This window comes from Arvicola amphibius, chromosome 10 (genome assembly GCF_903992535.2).
Source record: "Arvicola amphibius chromosome 10, mArvAmp1.2, whole genome shotgun sequence".
NCBI lineage: Eukaryota > Metazoa > Chordata > Mammalia > Rodentia > Cricetidae > Arvicola > Arvicola amphibius.
In genome coordinates, this window is record NC_052056.1 from 115308435 (window position 1) to 115326942 (window position 18508).

At 49.4% G+C, this 18508-nt stretch overlaps 1 protein-coding gene across 2 annotated transcripts in view; it reads right to left on the reverse strand.

Annotated features, from left to right (window-relative positions):
• Nucleotides 1–878: 878 nt before the first annotated feature.
• Ccdc60 (coiled-coil domain containing 60) overlaps nt 879–18508 on the reverse strand; it is a 163782-nt gene continuing 146152 nt past the window's right edge. For both annotated transcript variants that reach the window (XM_038346607.1, XM_038346608.1), the window contains exons 8-14: nt 17370–17454; nt 12903–12974; nt 10457–10519; nt 9710–9832; nt 7492–7623; nt 4387–4576; nt 879–980 (exon numbers count right to left, since the gene is read on the reverse strand). In XM_038346607.1, coding sequence (XP_038202535.1) covers nt 879–980; nt 4387–4576; nt 7492–7623; nt 9710–9832; nt 10457–10519; nt 12903–12974; nt 17370–17454 — 767 coding nt within the window. The remainder of the gene's footprint in view (nt 981–4386; nt 4577–7491; nt 7624–9709; nt 9833–10456; nt 10520–12902; nt 12975–17369; nt 17455–18508) is intronic.

Below are 18508 nucleotides of genomic sequence, written 5' to 3' on the forward strand. Positions count from 1 at the left end.
CATGCACAGCTGTATACACATGGGCATGCATACATGCCACTTCTTTATGGACATTGCAGTTACCCATCCATCCATCCCCCATCCATCCATCCACCCATCCACCCATCTATCCATCCATCCATCCACCCATCCATCCACCCACCCATCCATCCATCCATCCATCCACCCATCCATCCACCCACCCATCCATCCATCCATCCATCCATCATCTACCCATCCATTTATCCATCTAGCCATTCATTCATTTATTCATCCATTTTCCATGCATTTATTCATCTCTTTGCCTATCCATTTATTCATCTGCCTATATTTATATTTATTTACTCATCCACCTATACATCTACCTATTTATCCAGCTCTCTACCCATTCATTTATACCTCCATTTGTCCATCTATCCAAAACAATACGTGTGACTGAAACACTGAAGACAGCATCCCAGCTCGGGTGGTATGGAATGGTGCATCATGTGTGTCTACTCAGGACAGCTATCTTAGATGCTAGTATACACAACTATATGATACAGCACTGGGCTGTCAATACACAACCTCAGCAAGGGATAACTTGTTCTCCTAAGATCTGACTGCCATAGCCTGAACTCTTCCGTAGGCAGATATGAAATATCCAACTCTATTTTATTAAATAGGATTTTCAGGCAGAAGGTGTGCTGAGGGAGTCTGAAAGACTGGGCGGAGTCAGAGTGGGATGGTGAGCAGGGGCAGGGAACCTGGTGGGGGGGGGATCCGGTCGGGTCACGGGGGGGGGGGGCCACCATCTCTTTTCAGAAGTGTCTTCCGCTGATCTCGCTGCTCCGTGGTGGCACAGGCTGGACTCAGGAACACGGTACTGGCTTGCCCTCCTCCACTGGGCCTGACCCCGGCTATGTGGGGATAGTGTAATGCCGGAGAGGCATGTTAACCCGAGTCTGGAGCCAGTTGATGTAATCCTCTAGCGGCATATGGATGATGTGTTCGCGCACAAACTGCGGAGTAAACAGAGCGTTACTCTCAGGGTCTCGTTTGAAAGCTAGACCAGACTGCCCCTCTGCCAGTCTCTGTTTGACATTCCAGACGACGTCGTCACTGAAATCCAGGATGACCCCGATGATTCAGACATTCATATTTAGGTGGCTGCAAAAGTAGTTGAGACTTTTGTGCTGTTGAGATTTATCATTTGACACGAATACATTCTTAAATAAATGTGGTTATGTTATATACCATTTGCTGCCTAGTTCTTCATTTAATTGACGATGATTTATTGTTTATTTTATACTACAGAAATGATGTTAGTCAGGAGACAAACTTGAGTTATTTTCTGTTCTGAAAACATTATTATTTTATGTGTATGAGTGCATGTATGTGCCCATGAAGGCCAGAAGAGGGCATCAGGTTCCTAGGAACTGGAGTTACAGGTGGTTGTGGATGGCCTTGTGGGGGCTGGCAATTGAATCCAGGCCCTTGGTGAGAGCAGCCAGGGATCTTAACTGCTGAGCCATCTCTGCAATCCTTTGAGTGATGTTCTGATTTGAATTTAAAATAGGTCTTAAAGCAGCAGAGAGAAGGCATTTGGCCCAGGACCTTCTAATGAAGGTCCAGCGTGGGGGTGGTTCAAGGAGACAAGGCAATGGCTGGTTGAGGGCATTCATTGCAGCCAACTCTCTACAAACAAATCAAGAAAGTTCTTGTTTGAGCTGTTGATTTCTCTTATTGTGCCCAGCAACAACACCCATTCTCAGTTGGACTGTGATACCAGCCAAAGAAAGGACAGGGCAGGGCAACTGATGATGACTGTTTCCGTGACGTCATGAGAAAGATAGTCTAAAGAACGTCCCAAAGCCAAACTTGTCATGGCCACTGTTTGTTGGGCTGCTGCTGGTCTGGCCCACAACAGAATTCTGAACCCATTACACTTGAGAACATTCCAGGGGATCTGGTGCCTTCTTCTGACTCTCACAGGCATTGAACATTCTTGTGGTGCTCATACATACGCATACGCAAAACACACATGCACATAAGTAAAAATACATCTTGAACAAAGAGAACCGCTGAACTTTGCTGTGATGCCTGTTCTTGGCTGTCAGCTTGACTACACCTGGAATTAACTAAAAGTCAAGCAGCTGGGTAGACATGTGAGGGTTTTTTTCTTAATTAAAGCAGTTAAAGTGAGAAGACCCCCCTTTTAATCTGGATCTTTTGAGGTGGTAAAATATATCTTTAATCGGGGCCACACTTTCTGCTGACCGCCTGTGTAAAGGACGTGGAGGAAGGAATTACTCTGCCTGCTTGCTCTTGCTCTCACCGGCATTAGAGTCTACTTCTTGGGGATTTGAGCATATACTGAAAACCGGCTGAGACTCCCAGCCTCATGGACTGAGCAATGGCTGGATTGTTGTGCCTTCCATGTGTAGACAGCCACTGTTGCACTGGCTGGACTACAGCATGTAAATCATCCTAATCTCTCTCTCTCTCTCTCTCTCTCTCTCTCTCTCTCTCTCTCTCTCTCTCACACACACACACACACACACACATTCTACAAATTAGGTTGTTCTGGAGAACCCTGGTTAAAAAGCATTTGCTTTTTGCCAATAGACCAATGCTTCAAAAGTTGAATGAGGCTGGGTGGTGAGGACGCACACCTTTAATCCCAGCACTCGGGAGGCAGAGACAGGTGGATCTTTGTGAGTTTGAGGCCAGCCTGGTCTACGAGCTAGTTCCAAGACAAGTTCCACAGCTACAAGAGAAACCCTGTCTCAAAAAAATAGAAAAAGTTGAATGAAGCAGACTCTGGAGTTTGGGGCTTGGCGTTTGGGGCTTGGGATTTGGGCTTTGGAGTTTGGGCTATGGAGTTTGGGCTATAGAGTTTGGACTATGGAGTTTGGGGCTTGGAGTTTCGGCTATGGAGTTTGGGCTGTGGAGTTTGGGGTTCTGGAGTTTTGGGCTTGGGGTTTGGGCTATGGAGTTTGGGGCTATGGAGTTTGGGCTATGGAGTTTGGGCTATGGAGTTTGGGCTATGGAGTTTGGGGCTTGGAGTTTGGGGCTTGGAGTTTGGACTATGGAATTTGGGACTATGGGGTTTGGGGTTATGGAGTTTGGGGCATAGGGTTTGGGCTATAGAGTTTGGGGCTTGGAGTTTGGGCTATGAAGTTTGGGACAATAGAGCTTGGGGTTATGACGTTTGGGGCTATGGCACTGTGGGGCATGTTTCCCTACCACATTTCCCTAACCTGCCAACTGATGACTGCTTCTTCAGTTGTCTGGAACCTCAGAATGAGACTGAGACTGAGAGCTGTCTCCTCCTGTTTTATAACCTCTCTAGTTCTGGGATTAAGGGTGTGCACCACTACTGCCTGGTTTCTATGGCAAGCTAGCGTGGCTACTGAAATTAAAGGTGTGCGTCATTGCTGCCTGGTCTGTAAGGCTGCCCAGTGGGGCTGTTTCACTTTTCTGATCTTCAGGCAAGCTTTATTCATTAAAATACAAATGAAATGCCACGACAGATATGGCTAAGCTGTCAGGGATGACCTTGGGCTCGCCTGTAGCCCAGGCAGGCACTGGGCTTGTCATCCTTCTGCCAGCCTCCAGAGCAGCTGGGACTATAGACCTGGACCACCTCTGGCTCCATAAGCGTCTTTAACCTTTCTTTGGCATCCTACTGCTGTTATCTTAGACGTCCCATGCCTTCAGGGATGGCGGTGATGGGAAAGGGTCTCAGCACCCTTGAAAAGAGCGCTGAAGCTCTCCCTTGACCTTCACAGGTCTTCTCGGGCTCACAGTCACATCCTTGATTGCTTTCTGCCACACCCAATGACTTGCAATGCATTTCTCCAACAAGCCAGGTTGTGTCTTGCTGGTGTGTGTGTGTGTGTGTGTGTGTGTGTGTGTGCGTGTGTGTGTGTGTTACATGTGCCATCTTTTCCCCACTCTGCCTTCTCTTCACGATTCTGACTTCTCAGTGTTCAAGTCCAAGATTAAACCTTAGCTTTCCTATTTGCCCTGGTTAGCGAGGTCTTCCATAAGTTAAACCAGATTTCCTCAGTATCACCTCATTAACTTTTCAGTTCTGAGTTGGCAAATTTGGTCTGGTGCCTGAGGTTTCTCATTCCCCACAGACACCCAGTGAGGGCCACGCTGCTGGCCCAGGAACCATCTGCAGTTTCAGAAGCACACTCTGAGAAGTTCATTTGGATGACTAACCCACTTGCATCCCCTCCTAACCGCCTAGTCTCCAGGGAGTACCGCTTACATAGACTTTATTGACCCTTGGAGCTGACGCTGAACAGCCAAATAGAGCAGAGCCCGCCGATGGCAGAGCTCGCAGTGCTTGGATGTTGGAAGATGACTGAAGGAAGGCACCTGAGGCATTGGGAGGGAAGGGGCAACAGTCATTACCTCGATGGCCACCGCAATGTCTGGAGAGCACAGCTCCCAGATCCGCAGCTCCTGGAGCACCTTCAGGAGGACATGCGGCCGGATCCTCAGGTCTAGGTTCTCTCCAAACTTCTGCAGTTTTGTCAGGACCTTCCTTGCAGGCCGGAAGTTCTTCAGATCCTCAGGGAGTTTGGACAACAGATCAAAGTACCTTCAAATCCAAGAGGAGAGAGCCGGTTAGAGAGGCCCTGGTATGTGGATCTGGGCCCCCATCACCTCAGAGAGGCCCCGGGATGGGGTCTGGACCCCTTGAATCATCCTTTATTTTCTTTTCTACTCTTGGGATTTTTTGAGGCATCGTGACACGCTACATGGGCTCTGTCCTCTACACCCAGCTTTTGTAGGGTCACACACAAGGCAAGGATTTATGTTTGAGGGTAGCCAGCTTCTGTTTCACTGGCATGCTTTAAAAGGCTGCATTCCAGAGATCCACAGACAAGCACTGTGCTGAGCTCCCAGAGTCTTGCTGAAGAAAGGGAGCAGGGATTGTACCAATCGGGGGGTTCATGATGGGGGAACCCACCCACAGACAGCTGACCTGAGCTCGGGGGAGATCACAGACACTGGACCAACAGTTACGGAGACTGCATGGGACTGACCTAGCCCTCCGAATGTGTGTGGTAATCGTGGAGCTTGGCCTCTTAGTAAGACTTCTAACAGCGAGAGCAGGACCTCTCCCTGGCACTAAGCTGACTTTTCGTAACCCGTTTCCCATGCCGGATTACCTCATCCCACCTAGATATAAGGGGAGGAGCTTAGTCCTGTCTCAACTTGATGTGCCATGCTTATTGCAAGCCCGTGGGAGTCCTGCCCCTCTCTGAATGGAGATGATGGTGGTGATGGAGATGATGGTGGCAATGGTGTTGATAGTGGTGATGGTGTTGATAGTGGTGATGGTGTTGATAGTGGTGATGGTGTTGATGGAGTTGAAGGAGATGATAGTGATGATGATGATTGTGGTGATGGAGATAATGGTGGTGATGGTGATGATGGTGGTGGTGATGATGGAGATGATGATGGAGATGGTGGTGATGGTGGTGATGATGGTGATGATGTTGGTGATTGTGGTGATGGTGGTGATGATAATGGTGGTGATGGTGGTGATGATGATGATGGTGATGATGGAGATGATGGTGGTAATAGTGGTGATGGTGGTGATGGAGGTCATGGCCCGTGCATTTCCCATCTCCACCATAACAAGCTCAGCTGACAGGCTGTGTGTTTCACGCTACCACTGGGGATGCATTGTGGAGATGGTAGAGATAGCTGGGTCCTGGCCTATTCCTGTCTAACCTAGTTACCCACCTTAGATCTACGATCATGCTTTCACTGTGGTCAGGGCTTACTTAAGACAAATGGTGGCATCTGTTTTAGAAAGTGCTCGTCACACATGCCTGACAACCTGAGTTTGATCCCAGAGCCCACAAAAAGGTTGAAGGAGAGAACAGAACCCACAAAGTTGTTCCCTTAACTCCGCACGTGCCCCCATCTTTGTCTCTCTCAGTCTCCCACATGCACTAATAATAATAATTCAATTATAGGATTATGACATAATTTATAATAATGGTGATGAAAAGTGCCTTCTTCTATCACATATGTACCACTGTAGAAGATTTTGAAGAATAGCCCTGACCCAGCAAACATTCTTGGATACTCACCTTTGTACTTGTGGTATGCATTTGTGTATTTATTCATGTGTCTTTGTATAACATGAGTCCCCATGAAAGCATGAACACTGCCTGAGTTTCTCAGCACATAGCGATGAACTGACTGTGCCTGGAGATAGCTGGTGTCCAATAGTTATTATCAGAAAGAGTGGATGAGTAACTGGGTGCGTGAGGAGCCCAGCTGAGCATGCTTGTTGGCAGGCTGTGGTTCATTTGACTTGATTTTAACGATGCTACGGAGGGTGCTTGTTTCCCCATAATGATACCAAAAGCCCCATCATTAGAGACGCTGGCTGAGCCCCACTGTGGGAGGCTCAACACTAACTTCCCACTCTAATATCTTCGTGGGAGTTAGTTTATTACCCTTCCACTTTCCTTCCCGAAGGGGAGGCTAGAAACTCACTCACATAAGGCACCTTTGGGAGCCCATGTTACTCCGGGATCAGTTACTGCTCATGAGATGGCAAAGACCTGTGTGTGTGAGGCAGTGTGGGTGGTTCCCACATCTCCCCTCAGGATCCCTCTGGCAAGTTCCTACTTCATGTTAATAACAACGTGGAAGGGATTCAAGGTCCATCTTTCCATGTTTCTCATCTTTTTTAAAAAGAATCTGTTTTCCTCATCCTGGCAGAATGGGCTTCATGACATACAACATGTCAGACTCTTTTGTCTGTTTGAGACAGAGTCTCACTATGTAACTGGGTTACCTGGAACTTATCGTGGAGACTGGACTGGTCTTGAAGCCTTCTGAGCGCTGAGATTAAAGCAGTGTGGCACCACACCCAGCAAGGGTCAGAACTTATATGCAGTGTATACTGTCCCAGCTGGATGCATTTGTGTACAGCGCCTAACGTCCCAATTTAGATGCTTAGTCCATCCACCAGGCACTCATCACTTCTCCACAAGGAGTGATTCAGCATCCTCCCTCCAGTTATTCTCAAATACTCAGTGCCTTCACTCTGCCACGCAGTAGACCCCAGCCTCACCCTGCTGCTATCTGTCTGTCCTCTTGCATGTGCCGGGCACAGTGTTCCCAGGGGTATGCAGTGATAACCTCAGAGAACTAAGGCTCTGTAGACATTTGGTTGACAGGTGTGTGCGTGCGTGTGTGTATGTGTGTGCGTGTGTGTGTATGTGTGTGTACGCATGGAGGGGTGGCAAATGAGCTCTCTTTATTTCTAAGTCTGGGTCAAAATTGCAATAACTATGAAGACCAAGACAGGTTTTATGACACATGGTTGTGAAGCTGATAGGTTCTTTCCTGATTGTGTTTTAATTTGGGGGACCCAATTGAGGCAGACAGTAGTTGGGAGGGGATGCCTCTAGGCCACTGAAGAGCCCTGGAATTGACCGTGATGTAATGATAAGGGGCCATCTTGCCTGGTCCTCAGGATCTTACCAGTGGTCTGCAATCTCTTCTGCATCCCCAATCACTACCGGGACCTGGTGCCTCATCTTTGATATATCCTTTTGGAAATTCGAGGCGAGAACAAAAGAGTGGAACTTCTGGAGACCCCGCTCTTCTTGGCGCCTGTGGAGTGGTGTGAAGAAGTGGGAGAGGAATTAGAGACACAGACCCTTCCCCCTTTGGCTGGGGTGAGCTCTTTCAGAAGCCATAGCTGTCTTCAATGTGCTGAAGTGATTTCACCGCCTCTCAGAGACGACAATTGAATTCTGTGTGCAGAGCACTGAGCGTTCTGCCGGGCACACAGGAGGTGCTGAACTCACGCTGGTTGTTCTCTTCCACAGTTTCTTAATTTTGCACACAGCCCTCTCTCCAAAGAGAATCCAGGTTGTGATGATGCTCACACCTAATGCCCCACAATCCAGTGGTTTCCATCTCACTTAGACTAAGGAACTTAGAGGAACTTATTCCTAAAAGTCCCAGCTAATCCAGTTTCTACACTTTCCAACCGCATCATCATGCTCAGAATTCTGAGCCTCTTCCTCACAATCAGGGCCTTTGGGACAGAGTGTGATCTCCACACTAGGAGGGGGCCAGGCCAGCGAAGCCTTTTGGATCTGGACTCTGTCTAGCTCTCTGATCTCCTCATAAGCATCCCAAGAGCTGACACAGCTGACACCTGGCAGTTCCATCCTATGCTCTGGGACTGCTTTTCCTTGGAGTTTGCCCCTTTCTTAATTTCCTAGCCAGATTCTCTGGGTTTGGATCCCACCTTTATTGTTTTGTAACAACACAATTCATTGTGTTGTCATGTACAGGGCCTTTGGTACAAGACTTCTCTCAGTGTGCTTGCAGCACCTGTAGGGGGATTAAATAAAGCCCCTCACCTGTGGTGTTGTTGGGAACCATAAATGGCGCATAACTAACTGCAAAGCTCTCAGCTCACTGGGGGAGGACACTGCCTAACATGGTGCCCTGGGGATGGCACTGTCATTAGTTAACCTGAGAATTGCTCCTTCATAAAGATGTTCAGGTGGCTTTTCCAGGTCAGGAAGTGTGTGATTCTCCTCTGTATGCAATGAATATGGTTTATTACCATTGGTTAATAAAGAAGCTGATTTGGCTTATGGTAGGGCAGAATAGAGCTGCCTGGGGGGGGGGTGACTAAATTAAATGCGGGGAGAAAGAAGGCGGAGTCAGGGAGAAGCCATGTAGCTGCCGAAGGAGAGATGCCAGAACCTTACCGGTAAATCACTGCCTGGTGGTAATACACAAATTAATAGAAATGGGTTCATTTAAGATACAAGAGCTAGCTAGAAATATGTCTGAGCCATCAGTCAAGCAGTATTGTAATTATTATAGTTTTGTGTGATTATTCCGGTCTGGATGGCCGGGAAACGAATGTGCAGTCTTTGATTACAAGGAAGGACACTGGCTCTCCATGTTTTCTTAGTCTTCTGCTCTGTCCCATCAGTACTGGCCCTCACTGCCCTGTGTGGTAGATTTCCGTGTACTCACCTGTCTCTGTAGATGGTGAGTTCTGAGCAGGAAGGGAGCGGGAGCCCGGATGGGATGGCTGAGCTCCCTGGGCCCATGGTCACCTTAGTTAGGGGATGGGTTTTGATGGGAACCAGGAGGGTTCTGGTGGCCTGTTAATGTTGAACTCCACTGACAGCTTTCTGACTGTTTGTGATGTGGTGTCACTGCCTCTTCCTGCTCCTATCAGAGTTCCCAGGGGCCTGCCACCTGGAACACTTCTCTTCCTGGTTTCATCTCTTCTGGGTTCCTCTGCTTCCTTCATGGTCATCCTAAAGCCACCTTGTCAGAAAGGACTTCCCTGATCTCCCAACCTGAATTGGGATCCCTAATTTCTGGCCTTCTCACCCTCTCCTCTCTCTTCTTCCTCCTCATCTTCCTCCTCATCCCCTCCTGCTTCCCCCTCCCTCTTTCTCCTTTGCTGTTCCCCTCCCCCATGTCCATCCATCTTCCTCAGACATAACACCTGTTTTCTTCCCACATGGGGTGATTCTAAGTTGTGTCTCTCTGTGGATGCAGTGATTTTTGTTTCTGTTTCTCAAGAGGCAGAGTTGGCTCCCCAAGGGTGGTGAAGGTGTCTCCCTGTCACCACCCCAGCTCCAGCACTGGATACGTGCTGAACATGCAGCACCAGGTACAAGCCCTTGCAATGGGCTGGACGCGGGTCTGCCCTTACTTCATGAGGATTTCCATCTTGTCTTGTAGGCAGAAGCCGGCCTCCTGGGCTACGCTGTAAAACTTGGCCCGCATACTGCTACACACGCCGCTCTTGCATTGGATGATGTCACGGTTAGCACGGCTGTTGACAAGAAATTGAGAAATGGGGTCCAATGCACACTCCTGTTAGCCTCATGGGTCCCACTGGCCTCTGTGAGCCCAAGATACCCTGAAGTGGGAACTGCTAGGACCCAACTGGGCTCTCTGTTTCCAAGTGGCACCTCCCCCAGCATCCTTTGGAGGTTGGAGGAATGGGAGGTGACCCAGGCCTTATACACAAGCCACAGTGAGCTAGCTACAGCTGGATCCCAGCAGATGCCAAGAATAGCGAGCCTCCAACTCCAGCTTCCCCCCCTTCTCAGCTGTGTGACCTCAATCGAGATACTGCATGTGGCCAACTCTCAACCTGTTACTCTCTAGAATGAAATGATGCTGTGGCCCAGCAGGGTTGGGCTTGGGGAATAAACAGGGCCGCAAATGTAGGATGCAGCCCCAGGGTGCTTGGTACTGCAGAGGGATTTCATGTCATATGCCGCAGGGCTGCTCAGGATCTGGTCCGTGAGACCCTTGTCCCTCTTTTCTGTCTATGGGTTTGGGGAATCTGGTCTGTACTGAGCTTTTCCCATATGCCTGGGAGACCAAGGATGCAGTTACCATGGTGAGGTCTCCCTCCTGCCCACGATGTGCAGCTCCCCACCTGGCTTACCCCTTTGATTTCTTCTGCATCACCAGGGTGTGGCTTTCTCCACTGGTAGTGCTGGATCTCTCGCTGAAACACCAAGGGACAATTTCCAGTTGCTTTCCATCAGAGGTTCCTCTGGGGCTCCGCTGGCATGTGCCAGTCCCCCGAACTCAGACGTAGAGAAGACTCTTACCTGGGGACTAGGACTCAGTGCCCTTCATCTCCAATCTCGGACTTTGCTCCTGTCATCTTTCTGCCCGGAGTGCCTTTCTTGTCTCTCTCCCACCATCCCTACTGATACTTTGTCTCACGGTCCATAGTGAGTCCTATATCCTTAGACTCTTCAGCTTTGACCTTTTGCGTCTGTGTAGTGTGGGGATCACATGCTGTCTTTAATAGCGACAGGTACGTGCCAGGACAGGGTGGCTGAGTCTTCCTGTGTTATGTTAGGTGTTCCTCACTCAGTCCGACACTTCATTTGAGAAGACACTTTGATAGACTGGGTCCCTGTGATGGCTAATTTTACTACACCAGGAACTAACTAAACCCAAGTGGCTGGGCACACCTGTGAGGGGGTTTTCTTAATTGCATTATTTAAGATGGGAAGACCCACACTAAATCTTGATCATCTGAGGTGGGAAGACTCACCTTAAATCTGGGTCACTCCTGCTGCCATCACACACAGAAGGAAATGGAGGGAGGAAGCCTGCTTTCCCTCCCTCTTGCTCATCTATCCCGTTGCTGAGGCGTTCCGTCACTGCTGTTAGAACCCGCTTCTTCGGGATGCCGACATCATAGGCTGAGGGCCAGCTGAGACGTCTGGCCTCATGGACTGAACAAGTACTAGATTTCTGGTCTTTCCTTAGGGGGGCAGCTGCTGTTGGATGAGCCAGGCCACAGCCTTAGCCAGTCTACAAAACTGCCCTTTAGAGAAACAGACTCTGCCATCAGTTCTGTTCCCAGGACCTCTGACTGACATCCGCAATGAGCTGAAGACCCAGGTGATAAGAATCCAGAGTCTAGATTCAGAGTCCGGCCTCCTCTGGAATCACTCAGCTTATCACATCCTTGGAGCCTTTCTAGGTAAGGACCAATTAGATCCCTTGCACAACTGTTCCACCCCATGACTGCCTCCAGGCCAGCTTCCACAAGGAGATGCTCACTCCAGGTCAGATCCAACACTCCACGCTGCCTTTCTGCCTTTCTCCCAGGACATTTGAATATCAGTGTGTGTGTGTGTGTGTGTGTGTGTATGCACGCACATACACGCACATGTATGTATGTCTGTGTTATAAACACATGCTGCCACACCCTGCTTTTAATGTGGGTCCTGGGGATTAAGATTCAGGACTTGACGCTTGCATGACAAGTGCTTTTTATCAACCAAGTCATGTCCCGATCCATGAGCACCAGTTTTGCTTTTGAGACAGGGCCTTACAATGTAGCTCTAGCTGGCTTGGAACTTCCTATGTTAAGTCTTGTACTTGAGCTCACAGATACCTGCCCATCTCTATCTCCTCAGCGTTAGGGTCAAAGGTGTGCGTCAACCACACCTGGCACATTGAGTGACATTTGTTTCATTAGCTCTTGCTTACTGCATTATCAGTTCTCAAAAAATGGGGGTAATTCAGGAGACCCCTGGAGGCAAACAGAGGAAAACATCTTCATCTCTATTTTAACTGATTTCTAACTGAGATGGAAATGTCGGGCATTTAGATGTCACATGGCAATTGTGGGATAGTCTCAGGAATCATTTGCACTCAGTGCTAATCCAGAGTCACAGTGTTTGCCAGCCCTCCTGTGAAGTCTTACTCTGTAATGCATCCATAAGCACCTACAAGACTGTGCCTCAAACTGGGAAGTGATCTAGTGACCTCACCACTGCAGCTGCCTTCAGAGCCTCGCAGTTTGTAATGTGCATTTATAACATCCTTCTGGAAGGCACCCACAGGCTTCCTTGGATTGTCTAAGGCCCCAATGCACAAGGACGCTCCAGTCAGGTGTTTGGGTGTGCAATGTATTAGTTTCATTTGCTCATTGAAGCTTCCAGACCTGGGCACAGCTCCTGGGCCACAGAGGGGACTGACTCCACGTCATGTGACGGGCTACTCAAAGGGAAGGAGGGAAGCTGATTCAGAGTGAGGTCCTCCAGGCCCGTGCATCTGTGGCCTGCAGTATCAGGCTGCAGATCTCAAACAGGCAAAACGGAATTGCACCTTAAAATAGACAAGAAGGGGGTCCTGGGCCACGTTTCATCATGGATGGAAGAGTTTAGTGGAAAGCATGGAATAAAATTCGTGAAGAGACGTGTCTGGGTATTTGCTGCCAGCCCAGCATCAAAAGGATCAAAAGGCGAGGTGTCCCTCTCAGCCCTTCTGTCTCAACCATCTATGTGCTGACCCTGGGTCAGGACTGGCTTCCCTGCCTCTCCACCCTGTTTCCAGTTGCTGGGGGTTTCAGAATTTCCTACCTGGACTTGTAGATGGTCCCCAAGTCCTTCCAGGCAGAATCGCTCTTGATTTGCTTGACTACGTTCAGGATGCTACAAAACAAGAGGGGTCTTGTAACAAAGGGTCAGGTGCCAGGTACCCCTGCAGCAGCAGGTGTCTATGCCAGGACCAGTTGTCTCCCGGAATGAGCTACAGAGTCACAGTAGAGGGAACACCCGGGGGGGTCTGCTGAGAACACAGATTCTGGGCCCCATGTATGTTCAGAGACTTGGCTGTGCTGGGCTCAATTGTGCTCAGAAACCGTATGTAGAAGCCCTCACTTCACTAGACTCAGACACACGGACAGATGCCAGGATGATCTATGTCCTCTGGAGAATTGCAGAACCCCAGAATTGCACACAGACACTACAGAATTGGACCATACTAAAAAACTCACAATTTAATTGTACACACATATATACACACGTGCTCTCACACACACACGGGCACACATATGCATGCTTGTACACACACACCAAAATTATATATACATTTTTTAGAATTAAAAACGCACCTAGAATTCACAATACACAACAATTGCACACACATGTACAGACAGATGGAGAACTGGAAAAGATACCTAGACTCCCACTCTCGCCTGGACTCCCACACTCGCCTGGACTCCCACACTCGCCTAGACTCCCACACTCGCCTGGACTCCCACACTCGCCTAGACTCCCACACTCGCCTGGACTCCCACACTCGCCTGGACTCCCACACTCGCCTGGACTCCCACACTCGCCTGGACTCCCACACTCGCCTGGACTCCCACACTCGCCTGGACTCCCACACTCGCCTGGACTCCCACACTCGCCTGGACTCCCACACTCGCCTGGACTCCCACACTCGCCTGGACTCCCATACTCATCTAGACTCCCACACTCGCCTGGACTCCCACACTCGCCTGGACTCCCACACTCGCCTGGACTCCCACACTCGCCTCTACTTCCATACTTGCCTACAGTTCCACACCTCTAGAATCACAGCACTCCTAGAAGCCCCCATCAGACTCCACACAAAAGCCCAGAACGACACACTCCGTGGAAATCCACACCCAGGAGCGTTCCCCAGACTCTGAAACAGTGCCCACTTGAAGCACTTATTAGAACCAGAGCTGCTCTGAAGTTCTGCCCGGGGGTCCGAGATGAGGTCAGCAGTTCTGATTGCTGGCCTGGAGCATGAAGCACCGCTGCAGTTCACAAAGATGCATCTTCCTGCAGCCTGGAGGCTCCATCAACCTCTCGGCCTGTCCCCTGGCCTCAGTGAGATCTGGCATGGCGTGTGTCCCCCGCCTGTCCCCTGGCCTCAGTGTGATCTGGCATGGCGTGTGTCCCCCGCCTGTCCCCTGGCCTCAGTGAGATCTGGCATGGCGTGTGTCTCCCGCCTGTCCCCTAGCCTCAGTGAGATCTGGCATGGTGTGTGTCCCTGGTCGTCTCACATAAGCTCCAGTATCTAATGCTTTACTCAGTTGGGGAGATTTTATTTTTCCTAGAAAGAATTAACGGGAAAGGGGAATTTCTACAGTTTCTCTGTACCTATGGTTATTGTTGAATCGAATGCAGAGTTCACACGGGACAGGGTTCCCCGAGCCATTGGCTCTGTGAACCATATGGAAGTCATCATGGATGTTCTCCATCTGTGAGCATCTCTGAGGTGTGCTGTGCCGTGCTGTGCAGGTCTTTTTTTTTTTTTTTTTTTTTTTTTGTCAACTTGACAGAGCTTAAAGCTAAGCATTTAGCAAGAGTTGATACTCAATTGAGGAAACGTCTCCCTCGGATTGGCCTGTAGGCATGTCTGAAACGCCTCCCTCAGATTGGCCTGTAGGCATGTCTGAAGGGAATTGTATCAATTAATAATTGATTTGGGAGAGCCAACACCACGGGTGGTGCCGTCCTCCAGGCGGTTGGTCCTGGGTGGTCTAAGAAAGCAAAGCAAACAAGCCTTGGGGAGCAAGCCAGTCAGCAGGTTCCTCCTTGGCCTCTTCTTCAGCTCTAGCCTCCAGGTTCCTGCCCTGACTAGAGCAGCAGTGGGCTGTGGCCTGGGGTTGTAAGATGATTTGGTCAGTGTTTCATCATGGCAGGAGAAAGCCACCTAGTGTGACCACAGTGACAGCTGATCCCCTGCCTCAGCAAAGTGACGTAAGGTTGTGGCTCCTAGATTAAAGGACAGACGTCATGACTGTGCTCACTGCTTCTGCTGCAACTATTGGCTGCTAACTGAATGCCAGGAAGAAGCTGGAGTATTATTAATAAATGCATTATATCCCTAGATGCTCTGAGGACTCACGGAGATAGACGCGATGTCCGGAAAATTCCTAGGATTTTGCAAGAACAGGATGGCTTAATTCTCACTACGGCCATTTTGGGTAAGTTGCAGTACTGTGACAAGACTCGGGGGGAAGCTACGTGATCACACAGAAACTGAGCAATGGGATGGAGATACTCGCTAGTCTAAGGGGTCCCAAAGCTGTGCCTTAGTGCTTAGGACTGAGACATCGGTCCTCAGCATCAGGCTTCATCTGACTCAGAAACTGTACGCAAGCCTTTGAGCTTGTCACCTTTGTCTGTCACTGCCGCTGATGGGGTGAGTGCCTTACAGGTCAACGTCTCAGAATGCCTCCACACGCATTCTGAGGGGGTGGGTCTGAGCTGAGGCTGCAGCGGACAGATTCATCATTAACACGCAGAGGTGGGGGTGTGATGTATTTGAAAACATCGGGAGAAGGGTAATTACAGCACTAACAAGAGCCAATAAGTCATGGCTGGTGTCCTAGTCGGCTGAGGCTCATGATAAACCTCTTCTTGGGCTCCGTTTATTTTCTGTAAGTAATTTGCTTGCTCAGGGGGAATCTACACTGGAGACGGGATCTCTGACTCCACCCTACATTCTCTCTGGAGAATATATAGAGGCCGCAGGTCCATGGGCAGGACTTTCCCCCAGAAGATGGACACCTCAGCTTCAAGTTCAACACTGCTCTCGTATGAGCCGGCTGTTCTAGTAGCTGCTGGGAGCATCAAGGATGCCCATGCATTTTAGGGTGAGACTACAAGCCCTCCAGGCAAGGGTTTCCAAGATGAAGTCCTTCACCAATGTGTGCTTTTCTCTGTCCCATTCTGGCCCTGTCCCGCTCCCTGATGATGCTGTGGTCTGCACAGCTGACTGCACTGGGCTGACTGAATGTTCCACCCTCCCCTGCCACGTGGGTCTATCACCTTTGACAGGCAGGCCTTTCCCCAGCTGACCTCATCTCAAATCTCAGCTTAAAGTTTCTCCCAGAGAAAGAAGAAACTCTCATGAGTTTCTAGACCAATGACCCCTTTTGTGTTAGGGTCTTGCTATGTAGCCCAGGCTGGCTTCAAACTCAAGATCTTCCCACCTCCCCCTTTTGAGTAATACAGGCATGTGCCACCATGCTTGTATTATATTTTGTTTCTCTGTCTTTTTTTTTTTTTCCTGCAGTGCTGTGGAAAGAGCCCAAAGCTTTGCACACTGAGTGAATTTTGACTCAAAGCTCTTTTACTTATTTTTGGCAACTCCATCCCAGGAAACAATTTATCTTGACCATATTCATCCAAACTCCCTCCTCCTAACCTCCCTACTGGATACCCCTCAACACATGCCTTCCAACCTCCATGTCCCCCTCTCTTTATAAAGATTTATTTACTATGTATACAGTGTTCTGTCTACATACCAGAAGAGGACACCAGATCCTATTACAGATGGTTGGGAGTCTAATTAGTACTGCCTGCTGGAATGCTGACTGATCACGATGACTTGATCTTGTTCGGATCTTAGGCATGTCACCATAGCTGCGGTACATTTACGAATGCCACAGCCATGCCTTTTCCAGAAGGCAGCGGTCCAGGGCACCCCTCCCCACCCTCCAGCCCTTACCCTCTTCCCACCCCCTCTTTTGTAATGGTCCACGAGCCTTGCAGGAAGTTGACAGACGCGTCTCATTTAGAACCAAGCAATCCAAAGTACAACCACTTGTGCTCATCGCTGTGACTGGTTCTGAGTCTCTGTATTAGCTACTGCCCACGGCAGAAGCAGCTTCTCTGGCCAACATTGACAGCAGGATTGTTTTATGTAAAAACCCTAGGTTTTCAAATCTTAAGTTTCCAAGTTCTCCCTTGCGCCCACAGTTTACACATAGTACTCATGAGAAGGGTGAGTGCCAGCCCACAGGGTCCCGGACAGACAGAGCGCTCAAGATGTTAGAAAGTTCTAGATTTACGTCACCATCCACCAGCTGTGTAGCCATTAGCAAGTCGTTTAGCCTTTCTGCCTCCTTTGTAAAGGTGATTGCTTCCTCCTCTAGGGGTTGTTGTAAGAATCCAGGGGGGTCCCCACATGCAAAGTACACAGCTCAGTGTACTAGTTGGATCACGAGTTGGTGATCGCTACTGTGACTGTCATGGCTATTTGACTGAATTAAGGGAACGTACCTGGGAACTTTCTTCTGCATCTCGGTCATCAGCATGATCGCTCTTCGGGCATCTTCCCGGACCATCTCCAGGAGCTTCTGCAGGTCTGATGGGACAGGAGACAGGACGGTGCATGAGTCAAGGGGTCAGACGGGGACCCTATTCTGCCCCAGAAGGGCAGCTCATAGGGTCTAGCAGGTCACACTCCCTGATTTAAAACTATCCCATGATTCTTGGCTACAGAGATCTACCTGGTTTGATAGACCTTGAAGGATTTTTTAAAATTAATTTAATTTTGCTTGTGATGTATACCTGTTTCTCTCTCTCTCTCTCTCTCTCTCTCTCTCTCTCTCTCTCTCTCTCTCTCTGTAATACATACTCACGTGTGGGCATGCATGAGGCCAGAGGCCAATATGGGGTGTCTTTGATCTCTACCCCATGTTTTGAGACAAGAATCTGTTTCTGCACCTGGAGTTTACTGACTGACTAGACTAGACCGCCCGGCCCCCGGCCAGCAAAGCCCAGAGACCCTCTTGTCTCTCTCTGCTGGGCACTGAAATTGCTGGTAGGCACCAGCACACCTGGCTTTTTCGGTGGGTGAGGGGAATGAACTGATATCCTCGTGCTTGCTTGGCACGCGGTTAACGGACTGAGCCGTCTTTCCAGCCCCTCTGCTGCAGCCAGAGAAAACGGTCTCAGATTCTGACAAGCAATATTGTTTGGGAAACCCTGACTATTTTCCAAACTGGCTGAATCCAGATCACAGTTGTTTCTTGCCTGATTTGAGGAGAGCGTCAGCCTTTGAAAACTTAAGTTTTTGGGGTCAACATTCAGATCCCTACAGTCCTTTTGGAAAGAATCTAAGACACTGACCACACTGTCCTCATTTCTGCCTCTCACTGACTGATTTTTCAGACAGACTTGGGGGCTTCCACACCCTTCCCCGTGCCGGTGGGCCCTTGTCACAATTTTGAAGTGAAATAACCCTCCATGTGTTGAAGGCTTGGCCTCCAGTGCCTGGTGCTGGTGAGGACGGCAGAAGTCACGAGGGTGCAGGTGTTGCCAGTGTGCTAATCCAAAGGCGACTCACGCTGAACGAGCTGCTAGGAGCCCCCGGGTGTAGTCGGAGGAAGTAAGTTAGTGGGAGCGTGTATCTCATG